This window comes from Patiria miniata, unplaced genomic scaffold (genome assembly GCF_015706575.1).
Source record: "Patiria miniata isolate m_02_andy unplaced genomic scaffold, ASM1570657v1 HiC_scaffold_7, whole genome shotgun sequence".
NCBI lineage: Eukaryota > Metazoa > Echinodermata > Asteroidea > Valvatida > Asterinidae > Patiria > Patiria miniata.
The window spans coordinates 9,471,960-9,495,484 of record NW_024037074.1 but is presented as its reverse complement, the minus strand read 5'-3'; the positions used below and the strand labels follow the sequence as shown (position 1 = coordinate 9,495,484).

Genomic DNA, 23,525 nt, shown 5'->3' with positions numbered 1-23,525 from the left:
CTATCCTTGAGTATAAACGGGACACTTCATGCCAAAACTAGATGCTTTGCAGCTCTTAAAAAATGCAAAACGTGCAAATTAATTTTTATTTTAAATGCAAACATTGCAATACGGAATCATGTTCGACTTATTTTTATCACACCTCTGGAAGGGTACAGCCCTGCGTAAGACACTTTCCACATCTGCTGGCTTGGCCGCAGCCACAGCCGCCACAGAGGCAAAGCCGCTGTTGTACAGCAGCCTGGCGCGGAAGGCGTTGAGAAGAGAGATCCGGACGAGGTCGCAGAGTTCACGCTGGACACCAAAGGTCAGACGGCTCTGGTACTGGGCCAGGAGAAGCTCCATGTTGGTCCAGCCAAGCTTGCTGCAGAAGGCTGTCACCATACCTACAGCCAGACCATAGAAAATATCCTTCACTAGTATCAAATTACTATTTGGTAATTAATGTTTGACAAACAAATATATGTTTGAAATCAGAGGTCATAGCTTATGTGTAGTTAAACTTGGTATGTGGCAGAGTTGTAGTCGAGTACTTTCTGAGTACTTTCCAAGTACTTTATTTATTACCAAGTATTGAGCGGTTTCTTGCGAACAACGCGAGAGAAACATTGACAGTAGACAACAAAATGATGTCAGTGTTAGAGAAAAGATTATTTTGAGACTTTGGTTACATAAAACCCCTTTTTAATTAACCTTTTGAGACAGAAGTACCCTAAAAGTACTTGAAAAGTACTTGGCGAGTACTTTCCAAATACTTTTGTCTTAAAAGGTTAGTTTGTCTAATGTGTTTAAATTCTTTTGGTGGGGATTTACTGTTCAGTGTCTGCTTTATGCAGCTTTCTCCATAACAAGCCATCATAATCTCTGGTAGTTAAGCTGGTACTAGGTACTCGACTACAACTCTGGTTGCAGGCTAGTTACTGCTTAAAGAACAAAATTATTAACCCTTCTAGATCTAACTCTAAAGCCCTTGCAATTACAGTACCTGCAAACGTGGCAGCAGATTGCTGTAGGCTCTGCAGCTGCCCCCTGGCACAGCCATACTTCCTGGCTGCCGCGACCACTGGCATCTCCTTGACCAAGTCATTGAGAATCAGCGTGGTGTAGAAGCGCTTGTGGACGGCCAGCGCGTGCTGCAGCCGGGCGTTGTGGGTCGAGAGGGCGCCCTGAGCAGCGCGGATCAGAAAGCGTTCCTCTACGCCCACCAGCTCGGCCACGCGACGCTGGTCTGAGGGTAGGTTCTCCCAGGTGCACATGAATTGGTACCAGTCGGGCTGGAAGCCTTGGTCATAGATTGGAGTTACCTGTTGATTTCAAGATAGGTACACATAGTTGATGTGAGTTATAGCAAATGAAACTTCTTATGGATAATGAACTTTCCAAAAGAAGACTCCTCCAAAACCATGTACCGCAGTTGATTCCATGGTAAGACATAATTTCTTGCAAAATGGTCCAAATGACTAACTTAAAGCATGCACAGTGCAAAACATTGAGTGTACATGTAATTCAATGCACATTCCATATCTTGCATTTCAAGTATTATTTCCGGGATGCCTATTTTGGAAATACTCTCTCCAAACACAGCAAATATGTAGCAAGTTATTTTGAACCTATCCGTCCAAACAACCAGCGCTAGCAGCAAGGATGGTGAGAATGTAAAATAGATTCTTTGCTAACAGTAGACCGATCCATTAAGCCCATACCTGTGGCTACATCTAAATCATGGCTTCAACATACGACCCTATTCTCTCAGACCGTCGTACTATAATAGCACCATCAACGACCAGAAGTTCATCGATACCTCAGCCATCGGTCTGAGGAAGCTTGCATGATGCTTGCGAAGATGCAATTTACCTTAAAGCTACATGTATTTAGTGATATACCTGTAACTCACTGTATACACTTGTATCTTGCTGTATTGACGCACACCGATGCGGTATTTTTATCATGCAGACCCTTATGAACAATCTGTGCTGCAACTTCCAAGATTTAAAATTTGGCTTTAGGTTTCTTTAACGGTACCCGTGTCTGGTTCCCAATTCCTGTACTTTGTAAAGCACACCCCTAATGTTCCAGCTGTACTCATTGTATGCACATGCTGGCACGTCAGACTTTAGTTCACACCTGTCGGACATCAATGACAGCTGTAATTGGTCAAAGTTGATGGATCATTTCATTGGGTACAAAGAGTCCAGAAACATGTTACGATGTACTATAGACCTTCGAATGCAGCTCAAACCAGAAAGACACATGGACCAGGCATGCAACTGGGAAATCACCAAAAAAAAAAGAGGAAATTCAAATTTTTCCCAGACTTTGTACAGTATTTTTCTATTTTCAATGGCATATATGGGAAGTAAAAAACAAGGAAAATCAGCTGATCTGAGGAAAAGTTGCAGGCCTGATGGACTGAGAGTCTGGCATTTATAAGCCAATACACATTATGAAATGATGAAAGGCGAAATGAGGCTTCACCTGGTAGAGGAGGTGCAGGTCGTTCTCCAGGACAAAGTTCTTGCGAGCTCTCTGCAACTCCGAGAAGACCACCAGGGCTTCGTCTGGGGATAACGCAGAGGCTAGGGTGGCACTGCCTAGCTGGGTGGGTCGCAACACTTCCTCAGACTCATCTGGGTATTGTGGGAATAATAGTATTTGTCACTCAAGTACTGAACTGGAAGCATTGATATAAATTGTCTGCACTCCGTTTCCCCCCGATTTTGATCCCGAAACCAACAATCTTTCAAAGTAATTCAAATGGTAAACAGTACAATCTCAGTAAACAATATTTTGAACGGTTTGTTGTGCACACCATACTTGATATCAGTTCCCAAAAGAGAAGTCCACACGATATATATGGAATTGGAACTGCAGCAATTCCCCATGAAACAGGCCATGCTCCAAGTGTTGATATGCTCTCTTTAATAGCGTCATATCTTTACAGACCACGTCCCAGAGTAATCAAGTTTCAAGACATCTTAAGTTGTCACAGGTCTTTTATTTCTTACTAAGGATTCCTCAAAAGCGCCTAAGGCACTGTAGCAATGAGAAGCAATTACAGTTTTAGAGGTGGGAGGAAAACCACAGAAGAAAATTCTTGGAAAATTAGGTAGGAACTGAAAACCCCAATACACATGTTGGCCCAGGCGGGATTCAAACCTGGGTTACAGCAGTGGAAGGCGAGGAAAGTACCGCTGGGGGGGGGGGGGGGGGGGGGGAGGGCAGTAACAATTCAGTCCAATTTCTTTTATGTAGAGCATGCAAGTCTCGCCAGTACACATTAATATTTGATTTTGGTACCAAACACTGACAAGCCTAGTCACAGACTCTCGTGCTTGCATTTACTCAATTGTTATTCTGCGTGTTTGATTGAATGGAAATTAACAATTTTAATTTGATAACAGTCATACATTTGCAATAGTTTTAATATGTTGCGAATTGAAATGCTATCTTTTCTTTCAAACTACCCATTTATTGCCCTTGAATGGATGGGCCAAGTCAGGACACAAAATAAATGCAAAAAAATAGGATGTTACACTGGTGTAGATCCTAAACGTGGTGGCAGGATGTGTTATATTCTCATAAAATCTTGCACTTGCATTTTATTGGTCAATTTGCACATATGAGGCGCCCTTTATGACTTTATTGCAAAACAATTATAGATAGAACAAAACAAACAAATATAGGACAAAACAAATAAAGGACAAAACAAATAGATATAGGACCAAAAAAAATATAGGGCGAAAATAGCTTCGTTTTTTACATATTGCAACTCTCCGTTGTGTATTAAGCTAGACCTACTTAAGCACCACTTAAGCACATTACATTTTCGTAACGTGAGTAACCGATTTTGTGCATCTTGTTTATCATACATTACACATTTTTCTGGATGTCATCTTTGGTGCTTAGGTAGGTCTAGGTCTACTCTATCTACCATGGGGATAACAGTTTCAGTAAGGTAATTACAGCCCAAGGAAACTCAAAAATACATCAAAAATGTAACGTGAGTAACCGTGGAATTGCCCCTATATTGTTTTGTTTCATCCTGTTTTTGTTTGTTTCGTTGTATATTTATTTGTTTCGTCCCATATTTATTTGTCTCATCCTATATATATTTGTTTCGTCCCATATTTATTTGTTTTGAACCATATGTATTTGTTTCGTCCCATACGTATTTGCTTTGTCCTATATGTATAAATTTGTTTCGTCCTATATTTATTTGCTTTGTCTCATATGTATTTGTTTCGTCCCATATTTATTTTGTTCGTCCTATATTGATTTGTTTCGTCCCATATTTACTTGTTTTGTCCTATTACTGATTTGTTTCGTCCCGTATTTATTTGTTTTGCAATAAAGTCATAAAGGGGACCTCATATGCACGCTCCATTGCATTTGTAATTTATGAAGTCCGGGACACCCACCTCCACGCTGAACCTTCTGGAGAATCACAAATTCCTGATCCTGCAGGAACTTTACACATCTGTGGATGGCCCCCGCTGTGGTTGCCCCATCTTCAGCTGGACCCCTCTCTTGATCTGATGAACCCGGCGTTAGGCCGACTGCTAGTAGAGTACAGCCAGCATAGCAAGACACTTCATCTGGGGTGGAGGCAGCCCCACTTGCAATCACCTTGGGAGCAAAAAAAAAAAAAGGAATCAAAAACTTACGGATGTAATAGGGCCCCTTCATAGGGTCCTATGATTTCTGGCCTGTTAATTGGCCCTGTGTTTTCTTGCCCCTTAATTAGCCCTGTGTTTTCTTGCCCCTTAAAGCCAGAGTCCATCATTTGCAGCTATCCAAAAAGTAACTGGTGTAATTATTGTTGAAAAACATACTTGGTTGAAAGATCGTAAGGGGACTAAAGTTTCTGTGAAATTATTCTTTCTGGCAAGCTGTCATTTTGAAAAAATCAACTAAAGAAGGCGTTTCCAACGGTACGTCTTAAGAAGCACCGTAGGAAATTCAAATTAGTAGTTCCTTTTGTCATTCGGCGAGACGCGCACAAGCGTTGGCACGACGAGCACGCGCGCGTGGTAGCTGCAATTAGCTCAGTGAGAACGTGTCTATGATGCTGGATTCAGGCCCAATTCAAAACATGATTCAGCAACTTTTGATTTGAAATCGAGATCCTAGAACGTTGTTTTTCTCGAAAAACATTACTGGACCAAGCCCAGTCTAATGTGGCTTTCGCGAACCCGTGAATCCCGGGTTCGTATTCATGCCCCCCAATTAAGATAATGGCTATTTAATTAGTTGATGACCATAAAATATGTTCTGGATAAGCACTCAGGCTATCCCCAATGTATATGCGTCTGTTGTTTAGAGCCAGCCTGCCTCCCATCAGAATTTGAGTGATGAGTGATGCGCCAGTTAAGTGCTGGAAAGCTACCAACAGCTAAGAAAGCCACATTAGACTGGGCTTGGTCCAGTAATGAATGTAGCTGAAGCTAAGCTGAAACTTCATCAGGTTAGTTGTTCAGCATCCTTCTTCAGATATTGAGCACTTTTGTTGCTCCAAACAAACAAAATGCACAAATTACAAATGATGGACTATACCTTTAATTGGGCCGTGTGTTTTCTGGACATGAGGGTGCAGTGGTTGGGGTGGATGTGATCCAGCATGCTTTAGTGCTGTATCATCATCAATTCCAACTGCTGCCTACTTATTCCCTCTCCTTTCAGGTAAGAAGCGTTGCTTTATTTTTGGCATAAATTGCAGGGTGAAGTATTCAGATAATATATTGAACTATTTCATTCACTTGGTTTAAAGTTTAGCTCTTTTGAACTTGAGGAAAGTTAGGTTTTTCTGTTTTATTGTCGGAGATTTCACAGCATGGTTTAACTTTTTCAGTGTGTGTAACAATATGGTCAGTCTGGGCCAAAATCGACCATATTCTGGTCTGGAGTGTGGATTTATTTCTTGATTTTTCTGTAAAGCCATATAATATTTTGCTTAGATAACTCTAGTTTCAGAAAGTGTATGATGTATTGAGTACTTTTCTAGTGGTTTTTGTATGATTCTTTTAGCTTGAGTATTTTGAATAGGGAAATTTACTTTTCATTCTGATTTTTCTTTTCTTGAGTTTAAAGCCGCTGATAGGTAAAACACATGGCCCAGCCAGGCCTCAGTCAGTCCCTGGGTGGGGCATGCCAGACTAATTAGCATAGCCTCGGGGTTGACCAGGGGATTCCCCCCCCCCCCCCCCCCCCAAGATCTTGGCCATCGAGTGACGAAAAATGTTGAAACTCGGTACATGCATAGAGCAACTCATCATAAACATACCCAAGAAATTTCATGACTATAGGTCAAAGGGTTGGTTTGCCGATACCATTGGAAAACCTAACTTTTTTTTCACCTACAGCTCCAAATTTACCATTTGTTCAGTCCAAATTTGGTTTGCTATTGGTTACATATTCATGAATAGGTGCAGGCCAGTTAGACTGGTTCCCTTACATTACAATTTTCCGACATCTATAAATTGATCCATTTCATCTTAAGTGGAGTCAGGGAACCAGACTACTTAGACATTTTTGTTTTTCTTGTTTTTTTCCCCAGTATTTTCGACCACAAAACTTCAAACATGTCAGTGTAACAATAGTTGATCTATTATACTAACCCCTCAAATAGTTCATTGCTGAAAATTACAGCAAAAGCCAATGATGTACATTCCCTTTAAAACTGTACCTCAAGGATTGCCCGTTTCATAGAGTTGCTCAAGTCCTGCCCTTGCTTTTTGAGACAGCTCTGGACGGGTGGCAGAGGAGCCTGCAGCAACTTGGCGGCTTTGTCTCGTTCGCTGGGCTTACAGATCAAGATACTTTCACCTGGAAACAAACCCATAATGATATTAATCTCTTAATAACACAAACCCGGTAATCAAAATCAAAGCAATCCAAAACCTGAGAAATAGACGTTTACATGCGTCACACTATCATCAGGTGACAAACGTTACCTCAGATATATTTTTTTCATGGAGTTTTTCGTTGGTGTTAGAGGCACAGAAGCAGCCCAAAGTGAGAAGTGTTTTAAGGTGGAGGTTGCAGATACTGACAAAACCCCACAAAAATCATCTAAATTGAAAATCAAAGAACAAGGTGTGGCACTAAGTAGGATATTTGCTGACGTGAACATTTTTTCTCACATCCCGATCCAATTTAGATTGATACACCACTGCATTTTCAAATAAGGAAATTGGTTGCTTTGAAACTTCAAATGTGCCTGCTTTAACCCTTTAACCAAATGTTGAATCTCCTCAACTTTTTCCGTGACAGCCTTGAAAAAAAAAAATTGTTTGCGACACGAGCTGTTCTGACTTTTTAGCCTCGAGTCTTGCGCATCTTTTGATACTAAAAACATAAAATTCAGACCACGTGCTGCCACGCAGCGAAAACAGAAAAGTGAATTTCCCTATATATGTACACGAAGCAGAATTACCATTCGTGCAAATGAATAATTAATTAGCCATAATTCCGAAACCCTTTGACCTATAGCCATGAAACTTCTTGGGTATGTTCATGATAAGTCGTTCTTTGCATGTACTGAGTTTCATAATTGTTCGTTTTATGCTTTTTCATGTTGGTGGAAGTGCTGTTGAAAACCATGAATTGTTTGACTGTTTTCCTACATCTCTTAAAGGAATCACCCATGTGCTGATGACCTCTACTGCTGTTAGACACAACTACATGTACGTGGGAGGCTTGAGCAAAGCTGTTTACATCTGACCTCAATCTCACTGCTGTCTAAAACAACAAGTGCTCGAACTCTGATACTTCCAGTATCTTCTGCACATCACAGCAGATTTCTGATGACTGCAATATCACTGATTCTCATTTGGTTTCATCCCCCCCCCCAGATTTAAAAGTTTTATTTTTAATTTCGACCCATTTCAAGACACTGATTACAAATATGCTGGTATATCAGTCGTTTGTATTTTTAATTTCTTGCGGTAAATTAAATACCAAATTTTTTTTGCACTAATCATCTGTGGTGAAAAGCTGCTCAAGGTTGTAAGTGCATCACTTGTACCAGCAAAAATGTGAATAGTACAGATAAACAAGGCCATTCCTTAAGTAAATCCTTTGTGATAAAGATTTTATCCTATGATCATAAATATTCCATCGTATTAAAGACGGCAATCGAGTAGGGAAAAATTGTGAAACTCAGTACATGCAAAGAACTACTTAAATCATAAACATACCAAAGAAATTTCATAACTTTCGGTCAAATGTTTTTGGAATTATGGCTAATTAATTATTCATATGCACAAATGGTAATTCTGCTTGGTGTACACAACGTATATGGGAAAATTAAGTTTTCACGGTGCATAGCGGCGCGAAATTTTTCGCTGCGCGGCAATTCATGGTTCAAATTTTATGTTTGTGATATTAAAAGATGCGCAAGACTTGAGGCTATAAAGTCATAACAACTCGGGTAGCAACAGCTATCAAAGTGTAAGAACCAAATGAAAGGTAACTGGGGCACGTTTTGGCACTGTGACCGTAAACATGTTTCTGGTTCGCAGCCGTTTTGGCCCTTCGGTTACACTGAAATGCAACATTGTTTCAACCAAAGTTGAACTGAAGTTTCCGGTCAGTTCACTTATGCTTCAAGATGGCGGAAAGGTAAACAAGCTTAGCAGACGACGTTACTTTTTACCATCAATGGGGTTTAAATAGTGGGTTTTTACCTTCAATTGGTACGAAAGTTGATACAGAATATCAGGCCTACTCTTTTTAGAACTTCAGGGAAACGCTATAAAAAAACTCCCACTTTTGCTTTGAATGTTATTGTTAATCATGTCCGGTCGCGGCGTGATTTTTTTGGGTTGTGTGCAGTCACGTAGGCAGTAACATGACGTCATGAACAATTTTCCGGTCAGTCGTTTTCGCGGTGCACAGGAAACATGTTTCAGGTAACGGCTGTGACGTCAGAAACATGTTCCGGCCAGTTTAAGGGCCGCCAAAACGTTCTCCTGGTTTTGCTGGTATACCTGTACATTAAATATACATATTATGAATCACCTGAACCCTACCAGTTTTATTAACTACTTTTGCATTCATGTGGTAAGTTATCAGGGTAGTCATGCCATTAAGTGTGCCAACAAAAGATGACAACACTTTGCTCACTTTGAAATCTCTCATTCCACATCGGAACAGTCAGCTATGTGTAGCAAGAGAATCAACAACTATCTAAACTGACTGCTGGCTTTTCAAGAAAACAGTGAAATTATGTGAAGAATCTGGAAGTGGAAAAGATGAATGTGGCAAGCCATACATGGATGTACAGGATTTTCTGGAGTCTTGTCTCAGGAATCTAGGAGGATCCTCAACCACAAAAGTCAAGGGGACTGGATAAAGGTCAATTTGGTTTTATGCTTTCTTTGATGGAAGTGCTGTTGAAAACCATGAACTGTTTGACTGTTTTCCTACATCCTTCAAGGAACCACACATGTGCTGATGACCTTTGCTGCTGTTAGCCACAACTACGTGGGAGGCTTGAGCAAAACCGTTTGCGTCTGATCTCAAGCTGCTGTCTAAAACAACAAGTGCTCGAACTCTGATACTTCCAGCATCTTCTGCACATCACAGCAGATTTCTGATGACTGCAATATCGCTTTACAGCACGTTACCCATCAGAACCACATCAAACAATTGAAACTGGGGAAGATTTGCTCAGTTCTGTCTTCATTTCCTTCAGAGAGATATCCGCTTCAGTCTGTGTAATGGAGCCAATGTAACAAAAACACTGCACCACAGGGTCAGTGTTGAAAAGGTACCAGTTACAAACATTACCGTTTTGTGTTGGGGGGATGGGTGGACTGTTCACAGATGAATTTGAATTCCAAACTTTGCAAACACACTGCTGGAAATCTCTATCCTTCGTGGTAAATGATCAGAAGACACTGGAAATGAATTCGTAATTAGCACATGAAGGTAATCATGTCAGCAACTTTGTTAGGAAATGCTTTATTGCAAATTTCCATTTCCTTATTACTTGGTGCTAAACTCTTTCTTGTGTCTTTTTTTAGGGATAAAATTGAAGCAGAACCATCCAACGAAGCTTCTTTTGTCATCAAAGCTCTTCCGACACTCCAAGAACAGCTAAAAGATGCCAGCTGCAGCTGTGGGTCAGATTGTATCACATGTGTTCTTTTTACTGTTGTCAGTTGAACTTGTAGTCATATACCTAGAACGTTTATAGTTATACTTTGTGGTGTTTTTTTTTTCAATTGTGCACTCGTAGTAAGTTTACTTGCAGATTCACGTACCGTTTTTGTTTTGTTTTAATTGTTTCATTTGTAATCAAAATGGGATCTGGGTTAAGCACAGTAGTTGACTGCCCGGAGGAAAGCACTTACAACATCACAGAAGCGGATGTTCCATCACTCATTTTTACACCTGTAGACATTGCCATGGCTGCATATGTCATACCGATAATTCTGTGTCTTGGTGTCATCACCAACTGCACGTTTCTCTTCATGGTGTTCCGCGTTCCAAAAATGAGAACGGATACCAATATATATTTGTCATTTTTGGCACTGGCAGATCTGCTCTACCTTCACTGCACTGCGGTGTTCAAAATCTGGCAGTACTGGGCGACCCCACTTAGAGATCACCAGCCATTTAAGAGTGAGGTCGAATTGGCAGCTCTCTTTATTGTTACTAACGCAGGCTACTATGCATCCACTTTGCTTGTGACTATGGTATCGGTGGAGAGATACCTCGCATTGTGCCATCCCATTAAACATCTGAAAGTCCGTGGTCGGCGACGCACCTATAGATTCACAGCCATATGTTGGCTAGTGGGGATAGTGTTGGCTGGTACTATATTGCCTCGTGTAGTACGCCTCCATGTAAACTGCCTGCTATGGCCAGACAATGAAAAGTACGATGGTTTCCCATCATCCATGGCATACCCTGGACCGGCCAATGATTGGGTATGGTACTTAGTCGTACCCCTCACAAATATCACCTGGCTGATTGTACTGATCGCTAACGTGTATATGGATATTCGAATCATACGCGCGCTGAGCAAACGAAAAACCGACCACAGAGCATCTCGTACTCGCAATCAAGTCGCTAAAATGCTGGTTGTGAACGGCGCTGTGTTTTTTATCTGCCAGTCCACATATCCAATCATTGATCTTATTTACTGGATCTCGGCGGTAGCGAGACTTGAACACAACCTTGATGAAGCTATTTTTCTAGAGTGGGTCTTTATAACTCTGGAGCTGCTTAACACCGTTGTCAATCCACTTATCTATGGTACGATGAATGCACAATACCGCACTGCCTTTGTTCAGGCCTTCAGATGCAAACGCCGAAAGCACAAAGACAGATCTGTCAACTCGCAGTCTTTGGCAACAATTACAGAAACCAGTACAGCATGAAGAACAAGAAATGGCTTGAAGTTGAATTGAGCCCCAAAAGTCAGTTCTATGAAACTGGAGGCTGTAATAGTGGTAGTTATACAATTAGAACTGAATATATAAATGACTATCTAACACAATCATTTTAATTAATCAATCACTGTACAAAATTACAAGATATTCGTCTCCAGAAATGTTATTCTTCTTGTATTAAATAAATGTACCGGTAGAGTAGATCACTTGTCCATGTGTTTCATTTGAAGCAACAAATGTGCTCAAAATCTAAAGACAGGTGCTTAACAACTAACCTGATGGAAGTTTAAGCTCAGTGAATGCTGTATATTCCGAGAATACCATAGTCTAGAGTCTTAATTTCAATTCAAAAGTTGCTTTGTCATATTTTGAATTGCGCCCGAAATCAGCATCCGGAACACATTCTCATTAAACCGATTGCAGACATACATGTACGTAATGTCACGCACTGGAAGGTGAAAAGGTGTCAAATGAGTCATTATTCAAACACAAATACAAAACCCAATTAATTAACAAATATGTGGTAGAATAATCCCATTTTGTAAGACCAAATAACTCTAGTTTTATTTCATATTACTAGCTCTGTACCAATATGTTTTTGTCATTTAACTCCTATCGTTGTACTTGTACTTGTAATTAATTGTAACTGTAATTGTAACTGTAATTGTAATTGTAATTGTAATTGTAATTGTAATTGTAATTGTAATTGTAATTGTAATTGTAATTGTAATTGTAATTGTAATTGTAATTGTAATTGTAATTGTAATTGTAATTGTAATTGTAATTGTAATTGTAATTGTAATTGTAATTGTAATTGTAATTGTTCTTTATTACAGTGGGGGTCTCCACTCGACAAGCTTATGCTTTTTGGAGACCTCCATCCAGCCATACACAATAATTCAAATGTTAAGTAATATTATTATGTACTTGTATGCGTTGGGAAAATTCAAGATTTGATTGATTGATTGATGAATAATAGCAACCGTGCGAGCATGTGTGTCGTGTCAACGCTTGCGCGCACCCAATCATAGATTCGCCCAATTACAAACCAACTACATTGTACTAATGGAAAATTTCCAAAAATGCGTCACTTGACTCATCTTCAGAAATGACCTTCTTTCATTGTTTTCTTCAAAATAACAGCATGCCAGAAAGAATGATTTCACAGGGAGTAATGTAACTATCTTTAAACCAAGTAAGCTTTTCAACAATAATTTGGTCAGTTATTTTTGAATAGCTGCAAATGATCTACTTCACCTTTAAAGAAAGAAAATGACACTGATTCTCATTCAGTCCTCCCTCCCCCCCCCCCCCACGGAAGTTAAAAGAAATTTATAAGTTTGACCCATTTCATGACGCTGAATGCAAATACGCTGGTAAATATACATGTACATTCAGTTGCTTATATTTTTAATTTCCTGTGGTAAATTACTTATGTACATTTTGTAATTTATTGCACTAATCGTGTGGTGAAAAGCTGCTCCAGTGTAACTGCATCATTTGTACCAGCAAAAATTTCAGTAGTACAGATAATCAAGGCCATTCCTTAAAGGTATTGTCCATCATTTGTAATTTGTGCATTTTGTTCGTTTGAAGCAACAAAAGTGCTCAAGATCTAAAAAAGGGTGCTGAACAACTAACTTGATGAAGTTTCAGCTCAGCTTTAGCTGTATATTTCGAGAAAAACAACATTCTAGGATCTCGATTTCAAATCAAAAGTTGCTGAATCATGTTTTGAACTGGGCCTGAACTCAGCATCCGAGAAACCTTCTCACTGAGCCGATTGCAGCTACGCAAAGTCGCGCACTGATCCGACGAATTAAAGCAACCGCGAGTGCGTGTGCGTCATGCCAATGCTTGGGCACGCTTCATCGAATAACAAAATGAACTACTAATTTGAGTTTCCTACGATGCTTCTGAAGAAGCACCGTTGGAAAGGCCTTCTTTTGATGATTTCTTCAAAATGACAGCTTGCCAGAAAGAATAATTTCACAGGGAGTTTAGTCCCCGTACTATCTTTCAACCAAGTATGTTTTTCAATAATAATTACGCCAGTTACTATATGGATAGCTGTAAATGATGGACTCTGGCTTAAGTAAATCCTTTGTAATAAAGATTACATCATATGATAAATAAAGATTCCATTGTATTAAAGATTAAACGTTATAACTGCTTTTCCCCAAGCAAAGATTGTCAGTGTCCTCCTCTCTTCTGTTTGTTTTCCATGTTTTTAATGTCCATCCATCCAGTGATCTGTTCGTCAGTCACTCGTTTCTTCTTGCCACCCCTTCCCTGTTTGTCCATATGCTACTTGTTTTTGTTGTGTGTCTGTCCGTCTATCCCATGATGTTTGATTTTACTGAGCCTATCTGTCAGTTACTTGATTTTTCCATCCGCAAATCTGTCTGTTAGTCTCTCACCTCGTCCTTACCTTCAGACTGTTTGTCTATCTGTTAGTTGTCATCTTCTTTGTGATTTTTGTCATAAACCCCTTCCCCGTTTGTCCATCTTCTGATCATCATGAATCATGTGTTTGTCCATTAGTTGGCTTATTGTTTGTCTGTCTGTCCATATAATGGTCTGTTGGTTTGATCCGTCTTATTCTTCCTCGCCTGATCATTATGCATCATTTCCCTGTTTGTCTATCTGTTAGTTGGCTTACCGTTTGTTGGTCTTTCCATATAATGGTCTGTTGGTTTGATCTTTCTTATTCTTTCTTGCCTGATCATTATGCATCATTTCCTCATTTGTCTATCTGTTAGTTGGCGTATTGTTTGTCTTTCCATATAATGGTCTGTTGGTTTGATCTGTCTTATTCTTCCTCGCCTGATCATTATGTATCATTTCCCTGTTTGTCTATCTGTTAGTTGGCTTACCGTTTGTTGGTCTTTCAATATAATGGTCTGTTGGTTTGATCTGTCTTATTCTTTTTTGCCTGATCATTATGCATCACTTCCCTGTTTGTCTATCTATTAGTTGGCTTACTGTCTGTCTGTCTATCCAAAGACATTTGTCGTTTGTCTTTTCCTCCATACCTTTAGTATCCAACTGTTTTCTTTTTTCCCCTATCTGTCTATAACTTTTTTATGTGCATGCTTGTCAGTCTATGAAATGATCTGTTTGTCAGTCTGTCTTTTCCTGCCTCACCTTCAGTATCCACCCCTTTCCGGCCAGCCCTGCCAGCCATCTGCCTGTAGACCAGGGGGTCCAGCACCCTCCTGTTGAACATGAGGCTGCGGATGATGACCCTCCGGGCGGGTAGGTTCACTCCCGAGGACAGGGTGGAAGTGGCCACCAGGATCTTGATGCTGCTCTGACGGAAGGCCCCCTCGACGATGTCCCGTTCGTCAAAACTCAAACCTGTACACATGAAACAGGTCAAATAGACTTGATAAATGTATTTGTGATTCATAATCCAAATCAAGGCTTGAGTTATGTTGTTTACAAGTTTTCTTTAAAAGCTTCAAAGCAAAACGTTGTCAAATATGCATTGCTTGCATACTCAATCTAATTCAACCAAGAAAGGCAAAAAGATACTCTGATTATATAAAAGTTAAATTGGCCAGATATTTCAGATCTCAAAATTGTCTTTGCGTTTGTGGAAATGTAGTGGGGATCATGAAACAAGATTGAATTTTTGAAGACTCCAGTGATAAATGTTGTGCTTCTTTTTCACGGCTATTTGCATATCTGTGTTTGTATTCTATACAGGGGCACTATCGAAGCCGATGCGCCCAAAACCGTAACGCACGATCAGTGAATGAGCGTTTCATTTTGCTCTGCGCAAACAGCGCAAACGTGTACGCCTTTCCGTTGCAGATGATTTTTGCCTTGACGTCTTTTTTAACCATCATGACACGCTTAAGTTGTTTGCGTGCATTGTACTTGCGCGTTGCATTTAGAATACACTTTCAAAATTCACTCCAACTTATTTCATTATGTTCTTCAACACGCACGTGAATTCAAAATGTCTGCGCCCAGGACGGCTTCAATGTATCTCTGCCCATAAGAATGAGGACTTAGCGCTCTAGTAAGTAATTGAACCCTAACCACCCCAACTCCATCAAAATCCATCCCCCCATTTTGGAGGATTTTGGGGGACTTGGTCCAGAAGGCCTGGCATGACTAAATATTGATGGAGTATGATGAACTTGGGCATAATGGCCTGAAGCAGTGCTAGGGGTATTCGATTGATTTTGCCTAGCTTCCTGTACTGCTATTGTGATAAAAGCCATGTTTAGCAAGTCCATGAATGTCAACCAGTGCCTCAGTGGTGGATTCCATTATGTCATGTACATTTTTGTATATGGACGCACGGTGATTGATGGATTTTGATGGAATTGGTTGAGTTCCTAGTCAAAGACACTAGGGAGTTAGGATTAATAAAGCTCTATCTGTCTATGGCACAGGATGACTTGTGATGGACTGACAAGGACTCTTCTACAAGTCTTCATTTCAGGCCTGTCCTCATTTTGACACCACAGTTTCCTTGCACGGAGTAGAGTGGAAATGGACATACCAGCATGATGATAGGCTACACCGCATGGCACCGTTCTCCTGAGGACAGGGTCCAGACAGACTGGGATCCTCCTCAGTTGCTCCAAGACATCTTGAAGGGACTGCTTGTTGAGATTAATAGACACACCCTCATCTGTTCCGATAACACATGATAATAATGCCGCAATTAGTGACTGACCATCAGAAACATGTACAAGTGTAAGGTCACAATACAGGCAACCAAAAGTGGGACATGAGAGATCTGAAGCAAGATGAACTCTTGGTGGCGCACTATATTGTGAATCGCCCGAATTGGTCATGGCCAACTGGGTCGCCTAAACCCAAAAATGACACATTCAAGAGAAAAAGGACTCCTAATAGAACAAAACAAGGTATATACCTCTGGTATGACCAGGGATCATCCCAGTCAGTCTCGCAATCTCCCGGGCCATGTTCTCGGCCAGTTTCTCGCACCAATTCTTCGTCGGGCAGAAGATGAGAACAGAGCAGCCCATGGCCAACGTCTCCAGGCACAGCGACAGGATCTGGTCCTCATCCCCGGGGATGGAGGCACGGTGGGGGTCTACCTCCCTTAGCCTGGCCAGGGAGGCGTCGTAGATGGTCCTGCCCACCTTGACGGTCTGGGTTAGTGGGACAGGGCGGAAGTCGGTGTGGTACAGCTCGGCATCCAGCCACTTGGCCAGGTGGTCAAGGTTAGGGAGGGTGGCGCTCATGCCCACAATCTGGATGGAGTTGTTGGCTGCGGGAGTCGTTACACTGTAACAAGGCGAATATTTAGTTGACAAATTAACTCAGAAGAGAACTGCTTGTCTTATTTTCTCGCGCTGTAGGATATGTGAGCAGTTACACTGCGCCATTTACGCTTCCAGAACAGAGTCCTATGTTTATTGATTGGGGAGGTGTTATCTGAATTCACTTGTTAGGTGCAGGAGCTTTTACAATGTAACAAAGGTGGAAGCCTCCAGTTGATTTCATATCTCAACAGATAACTCTGTTTCGGATTGATGTCGACTTCTCCTGGACTGGATTATTTGCTTTCTGTGCGGAACACTCCAAGAAAGAACAAAACTACTTCAAATGGTAGGGAAAATTCCTTTGTAAGATTCTGGTCACTAGAATTCTCAGACACAAGTCTTGAGAGGGGTAAATTTCACGTTTCAATTGCAAACTGTGCGTGAACCAACTGGCAGATGATGAGATCTGTTGAATTGAATCCTCAAAGGGTCCATTTTTAAGAACACAATCTGTGCATTTTTTTAACTAACTCTTAGATGTAGGAAAACTATTTGAATTTCCTTTTTGGTAAATTTTATTGAAAAGTGCACTTCTGTAAACATTTAAAATTTCCCATGCTTTATGGAGAACTGAGGACGCTATTGCTGTGATGTCATTTCAGGAAGTCACTGTTCAGTTTAGGGCTTTCTGTTTAAAATGTGAACCCAAAATTTGCTCATTGAAAATGTTTTGTAAGAAAGCTTTGCTCATTGGCTTACTGCCATATGTACACAACAAAGAATCACCAAAGAAAAGAACTTTTACTACCACAAAATACCACAAACTCAAGCAACTTTTTGTACTGAAATAGATGCAACATTGAGGTTTCCGCTGCCCAGAATGACATCACAGCTTTGCTCATGAATATGGAAATTTGCATTAGCCTAAAAACAGAAAAATTACCATAATACCCATGAAAGTGGCAAAACAAAAAATGAAAATAAGGTTTAATGGGGCACAAAGGTGCATTTTCAAGGATAACAGTAAAAAAAAATACATTGCAAGGGCCCTTTAAACATCAAACCCCTTAACAACAAAATAGGATCTAAAAAATAGGATCTGAAGAAGAGTCACCTCATTTGCCACAAAACCAATACGAGAACAGTCAACATTACTGATGAAATGACAACTTACTTGTTCTCCTTGCCTGTCGGCACAGTGTGTGCCACATCTTGCATCTTCCTGGTGATGTAGCGGACCTTGGTGAGAAGCAACTCCAGCAGATAACCTCGGTGGGCGTCTCCTACCATGTGAAGCTCATCAACAACAATGATGCCTGAATGAACAGACAACAAATACAAATGTGGTGGATTTTTGAGGATCTTGGAAGATAGGGGTTACAGCAAAATTCTTATCCCAAACAATAAGAGATGCTTCAAAATGGAAGCAGAATGGGGCAGCCTCCTTACCTAATTGGTCCACTTTGTTCTCTTCTAGAAGTCTGTTGACCAGACTGTTCGCTTTCTCAATGGTGCAGACAGCGACATCGATTGCCTTGAATCCTCCAGTGGGCGACTCGCTACCCATGTAGCCGCCGACACAAACCCCTGCATCCTGAAATATGCCCTGTAAGAACCAAATAAAATAAAAGACCTTGCATTGCAGGTACATGGTTCTCAAAGGGTGTTCTTTTTAATTTAAATCAAACATTTTATGCACAAATGGTTTTTATACTCGTGTCCGTCTCAGAGATACAAAACCATTGCCCTCTGACTCCGCCTTAACGCACACCGTCCATAAAGTGAAAATCAAGGCGTTTCTCCATGCAAGTATGTAATCAATGAACAACATTCAGCGTCTTCCAGTTATCATGTGTCTTATATCATATTTTTGGCTGTTGACTCCATGTTCCAGTACCACCTCTTGAACAGTGAAAGAGTGCTGATACAGAAGGACATCTTACATTTATCGTAATATTTTGACTGCTCACCACTCACCTGTAAGTAGAACATCTTCTCCCTGGCCACCGAGACAAACGGTAGGATCAGCAATGCTTTCTTCTTGGTCTCCAACACCCTCTTCAGGATCAGCAGCTCAGCCACCAGGGTCTTGCCGGCGCTGGTGGGGGCCGAGTAGACCAGGTTCCCCCCGTCCAAGATGCTGCCGAGAGCCAGGCACTGGGCTTGCCAGGGAAACATCTGGGTGATGTGACGGCGGTGGTACTGGGCCAGGACCTGATCAGGCAACCCCCAGGAGGAGAGAAGCAAGGGGTCTGCTGGGGGTTGAGTTCGAGGGTTCATGCCTGACGGTGGGGAAGGAGGGCCACTGCAAGTGGACTCGGCATCCTGCTGTGACGTCCCCTGTACTACCGCTGACTTAGTACATTTTAAACTTTTAACTTCTCGTGAAACTGAATTCAGAGTGATTTCCGGACATCGAGACGGTTCCTTGGCATCTGAAGTCCCATTTTGTTTTCCAGATACACCTTTACCACTCCGAGCCACAGATTTCTCATGTTGTTCATTGTTATTTGGTGACTGGGATTGCGACTGAGAATCAAAGCAGTAAACCTGGCCAGCAGGGGAATTTTCCTTCTCTGTATTCACAAAATAATTCATAGCATTTTTGCTCGGCCCTTTTGGCAAAAGTGGAGTACCCTGCTCCAAGTTATCCACGTTGGAGTTTGTATTCAATTCATTCAATATTGCACTAGGAGTTGCACATTTGTCATTTGATTTCGAGGGGAGTTTTCCCCTTAAATTCATTTTCAATTCATTTGTTTGTTTCTTCTCGTCTGTCGGGATATTACTTATTGAAGAATTATGTAATCGAACATTTGTCAACAGTTCATGTTTTTGCTGTAATTCATTCAATGGGACCTTCCCACCTGTTGAGCTTGATCTCGACCTTTCTCCAATATCAGACGGTTTTATTTCAGTAAACAAATCTTCAGAATTTTGAAACTCCGGATTCAGGGCACCAGTGACTGAGTTGGTTTCCATTCCACTTGGCTTGCTGGGAATCAGTTGACACACTTCTGCACCAGTTTCCGGCAAAACGTCAAGCAGGGTACCAGCATTTGCTCTGGTTTCTACTTGGTCATTTCTAGTGCCGTTAGTCTGAGCCCTGGTACTGCCTCGGTGCGGGGTGCCAGTGATGACACTGGTCCCCGCCTGTTGGTGTTGATGGCAGTAGATGGCCTCAGCCTCCTCCATTGCTTGCAGCACATCATCATCCAGGTCGCCAGTGAAGAATGAGTTGAAGGAACCAGCTTCCTGATGTTCCCCGTCTCGGCTTGTACATGTACGTAGCTGGTTGGAGTCAGATGATTTCACACTGCCGTAAATCTGCGATAGAGGTTGATAAATCAGTTGAAGTAATGCGAAGCGGGTAAGACGGGTGGCGAAGTCACCTCCCCCCCCCCCCCCCCCCCCCCCACATAGCAGGCGAGGCAAAGCATAGTGTACTTTGATAAAACAATGACATTTATCGAGCATGAAAGTTTGTTTCCTGTCCCATTATTATATCAATCAAACAAAAGATACCTTTTTTGAGACTTTGATTACAGAACTCGTATCAGGAGCTTGCGACACCATCACGGTGTCTTTGTCAACTGGTGTAAAGCTATGGCCATTCTCCCATACATCCGAGGTTTGTCTGAACAGCTGGAGTGTGTGTTTCGTGAACACGGTGTCACGGTAGCACACAAACCGTTCAACACTCTTCGCTATCGAAAGATAAGACCCCAGACCTCAAGAAATGTGGCCTCGTATACCAGATGTCGTGTGATGGTTGTGAAGACACATACATCGGGGAAACAGCTCACACTCTGCAGACCCGATACAGAGAACACACCAGTAGGTCAGCCCCCCTGACAGCAGTTGCTGAACATATATCCACCCCAGCAGGACATAGCATCTCCGTGGACAATGTCAAGATCATCGCCAGGGAGGACGACCTCTGGAAACGCAAAATCCGCGAGGCCGTGGAAATCCGCAGACACCACCCCCATATGAACAGAGATGGAGTGTACGAGCTGGCCCACGTGTACGACCGCCTCCTGTCGTGTGACCAAGCTTGGTCACGTGACGGGTCACGTGAGGGCCTCAACAACACCAGTTGACAAAGACACTGTGATGGTGTCGCAAGCTCCTGATAAACAAGTTCTGTAATCAAAGTCTCAAAAAGGTATCTTTTATTTAATTAATGACATTTATATTGCTTGAACTTTGCCACAACACAGGGCCACTTATCAGTTTATTTCATTAGCATGCCCTACGCTAATTACATGTAAACTGTGTATCATGCATAAGTAGCATTAAATAGAAAACAATTGGCATATGTTAGTTATAAATTTTTCAAACTGTTTTGGATTGTTGTAGCTGATCTCACCTTCTCTTTTCTCTTCTGCTCTTTCAGCCTCGGTGATCTCCGAAAAGTCGCCTGCGTCTCCCCATCAAAACAACCGTTAGCCTTGCCCCGCTGGGTCTCCTCCTGATTGGTCGATTGCTTATTGGAATGTCCAATGATCAGTGAGCTGGATGCACTGATGGGAACAGCGTGCTGGCCCAGTCTCTTGGTCTTCGTTTCGTGAAGTCCTGACGACGGAAGTGCCTTGGAGCTGGCTGGCATGGCTGATTTTGATATTTGTGCTTCTTGTCGAGTTCTCACTTGCTTCTGTTGCTTCCATGTCGACGAGAGTTTCTTCATGGTGTAGACGACCTAAACCCTGCCCTTGCATCAATGCTCATTTATCCACAACTGTTCAATGTCAAGTTAATTTAATTATTGATTTTGAAATTTATTAGAGTTCATCTTTACAGAAAGGCCAATCAAATAAAGTATTCCATTTTAAAGTTGATAGCCGGATTTGATGCTTTTAAATTTTAAGCCTACACAGATCTATGTAATTCATGTTATATGTAATCATGTTACATATGTGGGCCTATTCTTGATTTAACAGGATGAGAAATTCATTTTGATTCTTTTATACAAAGCTGATCTGTGAGTGAGTTTCAGCTAACTGAAAACTTTATGTACTTTAAACATGGCATTTTGTGACTGGACATGCTGGACGTGTGACAGAGTCAGAGATGTTTCTCAACTTGAAGGTGCAGGGAAGCTGAGCGGCTGACCTGCTTGGCAAGCGTCTGTGATCATTGTGTCCGAATTTTGCTCCACCTCTGGAAATGTCAGGACAACTGCAGTGGTATGCTCTTCCAACTATATGTACATGCATAGGATAAAAACAATAATCAGTGTCAGATCGGCCATAGATGGGAATGGAATGATTGTGAACCAGCACCAGCACTAGGGCCTATGATGATGACTGTTTGATACTGCTACACCAACAAGGATGACCTTTTAGTTGACATAATTTATACCTTATGTTTAAATAATAACCTACATGTATTTACGATAATATTCAAATGAGATATATTCATGATATTTGTGCTATCCTCACCTGCTCACCATAAAATTAAAAGCGAGAACACCGACGAAATCAAATCGTCCGCCATGTCGATAGCACAGCCACAGGGAAACATCTTATCAAGAGAGGGCGCCCTCCGAAGGTTCACTTGAGCCCACATCCGGAAACAAGAGCTTATCCCTCAAATCGCGGACAACTCTAGTCCACGTTGACTTCGTGAACCATGCGTGAACTAAAAACTCTGCCAAATAATTGCCCCCCCCCCCAAAAAAAAACCCCGTGGACAACCATGACTAACAATAAACTTCCATTTCGTGAACTCCGCCAGCTATAATCTTTCAATTTTCATTGACATTTCACTTCATTAATTTCAACTTTGGAAATAAAAAAAAAACGGCCGTGCGGTGCGTACAGGGATATTTGGGAAAGTGAGGCCTAGTGGCTAGGGTTCGTAGGGTCAGGGGTTCGAATCCAGCTGCTGGTGTCCTTGGGCAAGCCACTTCACCTCAATTGCCTCTCTCCACCCAGGAGTGGGTACCGGCATTAGCTACGATGGACTAGCCCGTCCAGGGGGAATAGAAAGTGTGGGTGAGGTGTTAGTAAAAACTTTCACACGTTTGAGTTGCTGGAATGGACCAATGAAATGCCGCGGTTGCCTGACGAATAATTATGAGGTATAGTTATAAAAAATACAGAAGTGGCCGAAACAAACCTAGTGCTTTGAACGTGAAACACAATCCGAATCTTTCATGGAACAAAAGAAACACACTTCCTCTTACGAAGGAAGAAATGTCTGTTTTATTAAATTGGGAGTTGGCTTTTTGCAGGGGCATTTTCCTCACACTTTTATTAACTAAACGTTTCTGTCGAAAAAGGGCCGCTGTAAAGCACGGAGAGAAAGTCGGTCTACTTCAATTGTATTTCTCAGAGAGGGCGAGCCACGTTAATAGTGGGTACCACCACTGACAAAGCATCAGATCGAAACTAACATTACTTAGAAAAGCAGATTGATCACTCATTTCTTTTCTTTTTTAGGTCATATACAGTACATTCAATTGAATAATTCCATATAATTCGTTCTATTGTACGAAACAAAAACTCCCGTCCAACTGAAACCCTTATACTCAAACAGTCTATATTGAATATTACATGTCGAATGTATAAAAGGGAAAATTAAGTGAACGAGTCAAGGTCTTTTTCGTATTCGAAATAACCATCCAATCTGACTGTGCTTCGTTTATATAAAAAAGTGAACTTTGTCCACTCACAAAAACAAATTAATTTGCCTTCGTTCATGTGGCTCATACTTTTGTCCCACAGACTAGAGCCATTGTTTCGTTAACCAAAGTCGTCCATGATCGTCGCAGGATTTTTTTCTCAATATATCATTAAATTTTCTTTCGAGGGTGGCCGGAGGACAATGGCCCATCCCACCCCATTGACACCCCTGTGGGTGCCCATGT

At 41.4% G+C, this 23,525-nt stretch overlaps 2 protein-coding genes across 3 annotated transcripts in view; one reads left to right on the top strand and one right to left on the bottom strand.

Annotated features, from left to right (window-relative positions):
* LOC119718769 (DNA polymerase theta-like) overlaps positions 1–21,696 on the bottom strand; it is a 39,085-nt gene extending 17,389 nt beyond the window's left edge. The window contains exons 1-12 of the mRNA XM_038188179.1: positions 21,029–21,696; positions 18,629–19,980; positions 18,101–18,257; positions 17,826–17,967; positions 16,297–16,673; positions 15,919–16,050; positions 14,547–14,759; positions 6,683–6,822; positions 4,419–4,626; positions 2,476–2,627; positions 986–1,304; positions 143–386 (exon numbers count right to left, since the gene is read on the bottom strand). Of these exons, the coding sequence (XP_038044107.1) occupies positions 143–386; positions 986–1,304; positions 2,476–2,627; positions 4,419–4,626; positions 6,683–6,822; positions 14,547–14,759; positions 15,919–16,050; positions 16,297–16,673; positions 17,826–17,967; positions 18,101–18,257; positions 18,629–19,980; positions 21,029–21,341 (3,749 nt within the window). The 5' untranslated portion in view covers positions 21,342–21,696. The remainder of the gene's footprint in view (positions 1–142; positions 387–985; positions 1,305–2,475; positions 2,628–4,418; positions 4,627–6,682; positions 6,823–14,546; positions 14,760–15,918; positions 16,051–16,296; positions 16,674–17,825; positions 17,968–18,100; positions 18,258–18,628; positions 19,981–21,028) is intronic.
* On the top strand, positions 8,973–11,691 carry LOC119718770 (neuromedin-U receptor 2-like). Of its 2 annotated transcripts, none has more exons than XM_038188181.1 (2): positions 8,973–9,769; positions 10,026–11,691. In XM_038188181.1, exon 2 carries the CDS (start codon positions 10,305–10,307, stop codon positions 11,385–11,387), a length of 1,083 nt encoding a protein of 360 aa, XP_038044109.1. In that variant the 5' UTR covers positions 8,973–9,769; positions 10,026–10,304; the 3' UTR covers positions 11,388–11,691. The 2 variants fall into 2 exon arrangements, with proteins under 2 accessions (XP_038044109.1, XP_038044110.1); XM_038188182.1 differs by having other exon boundaries at positions 8,973–9,930.
* Positions 21,697–23,525: the final 1,829 nt, after the last annotated feature.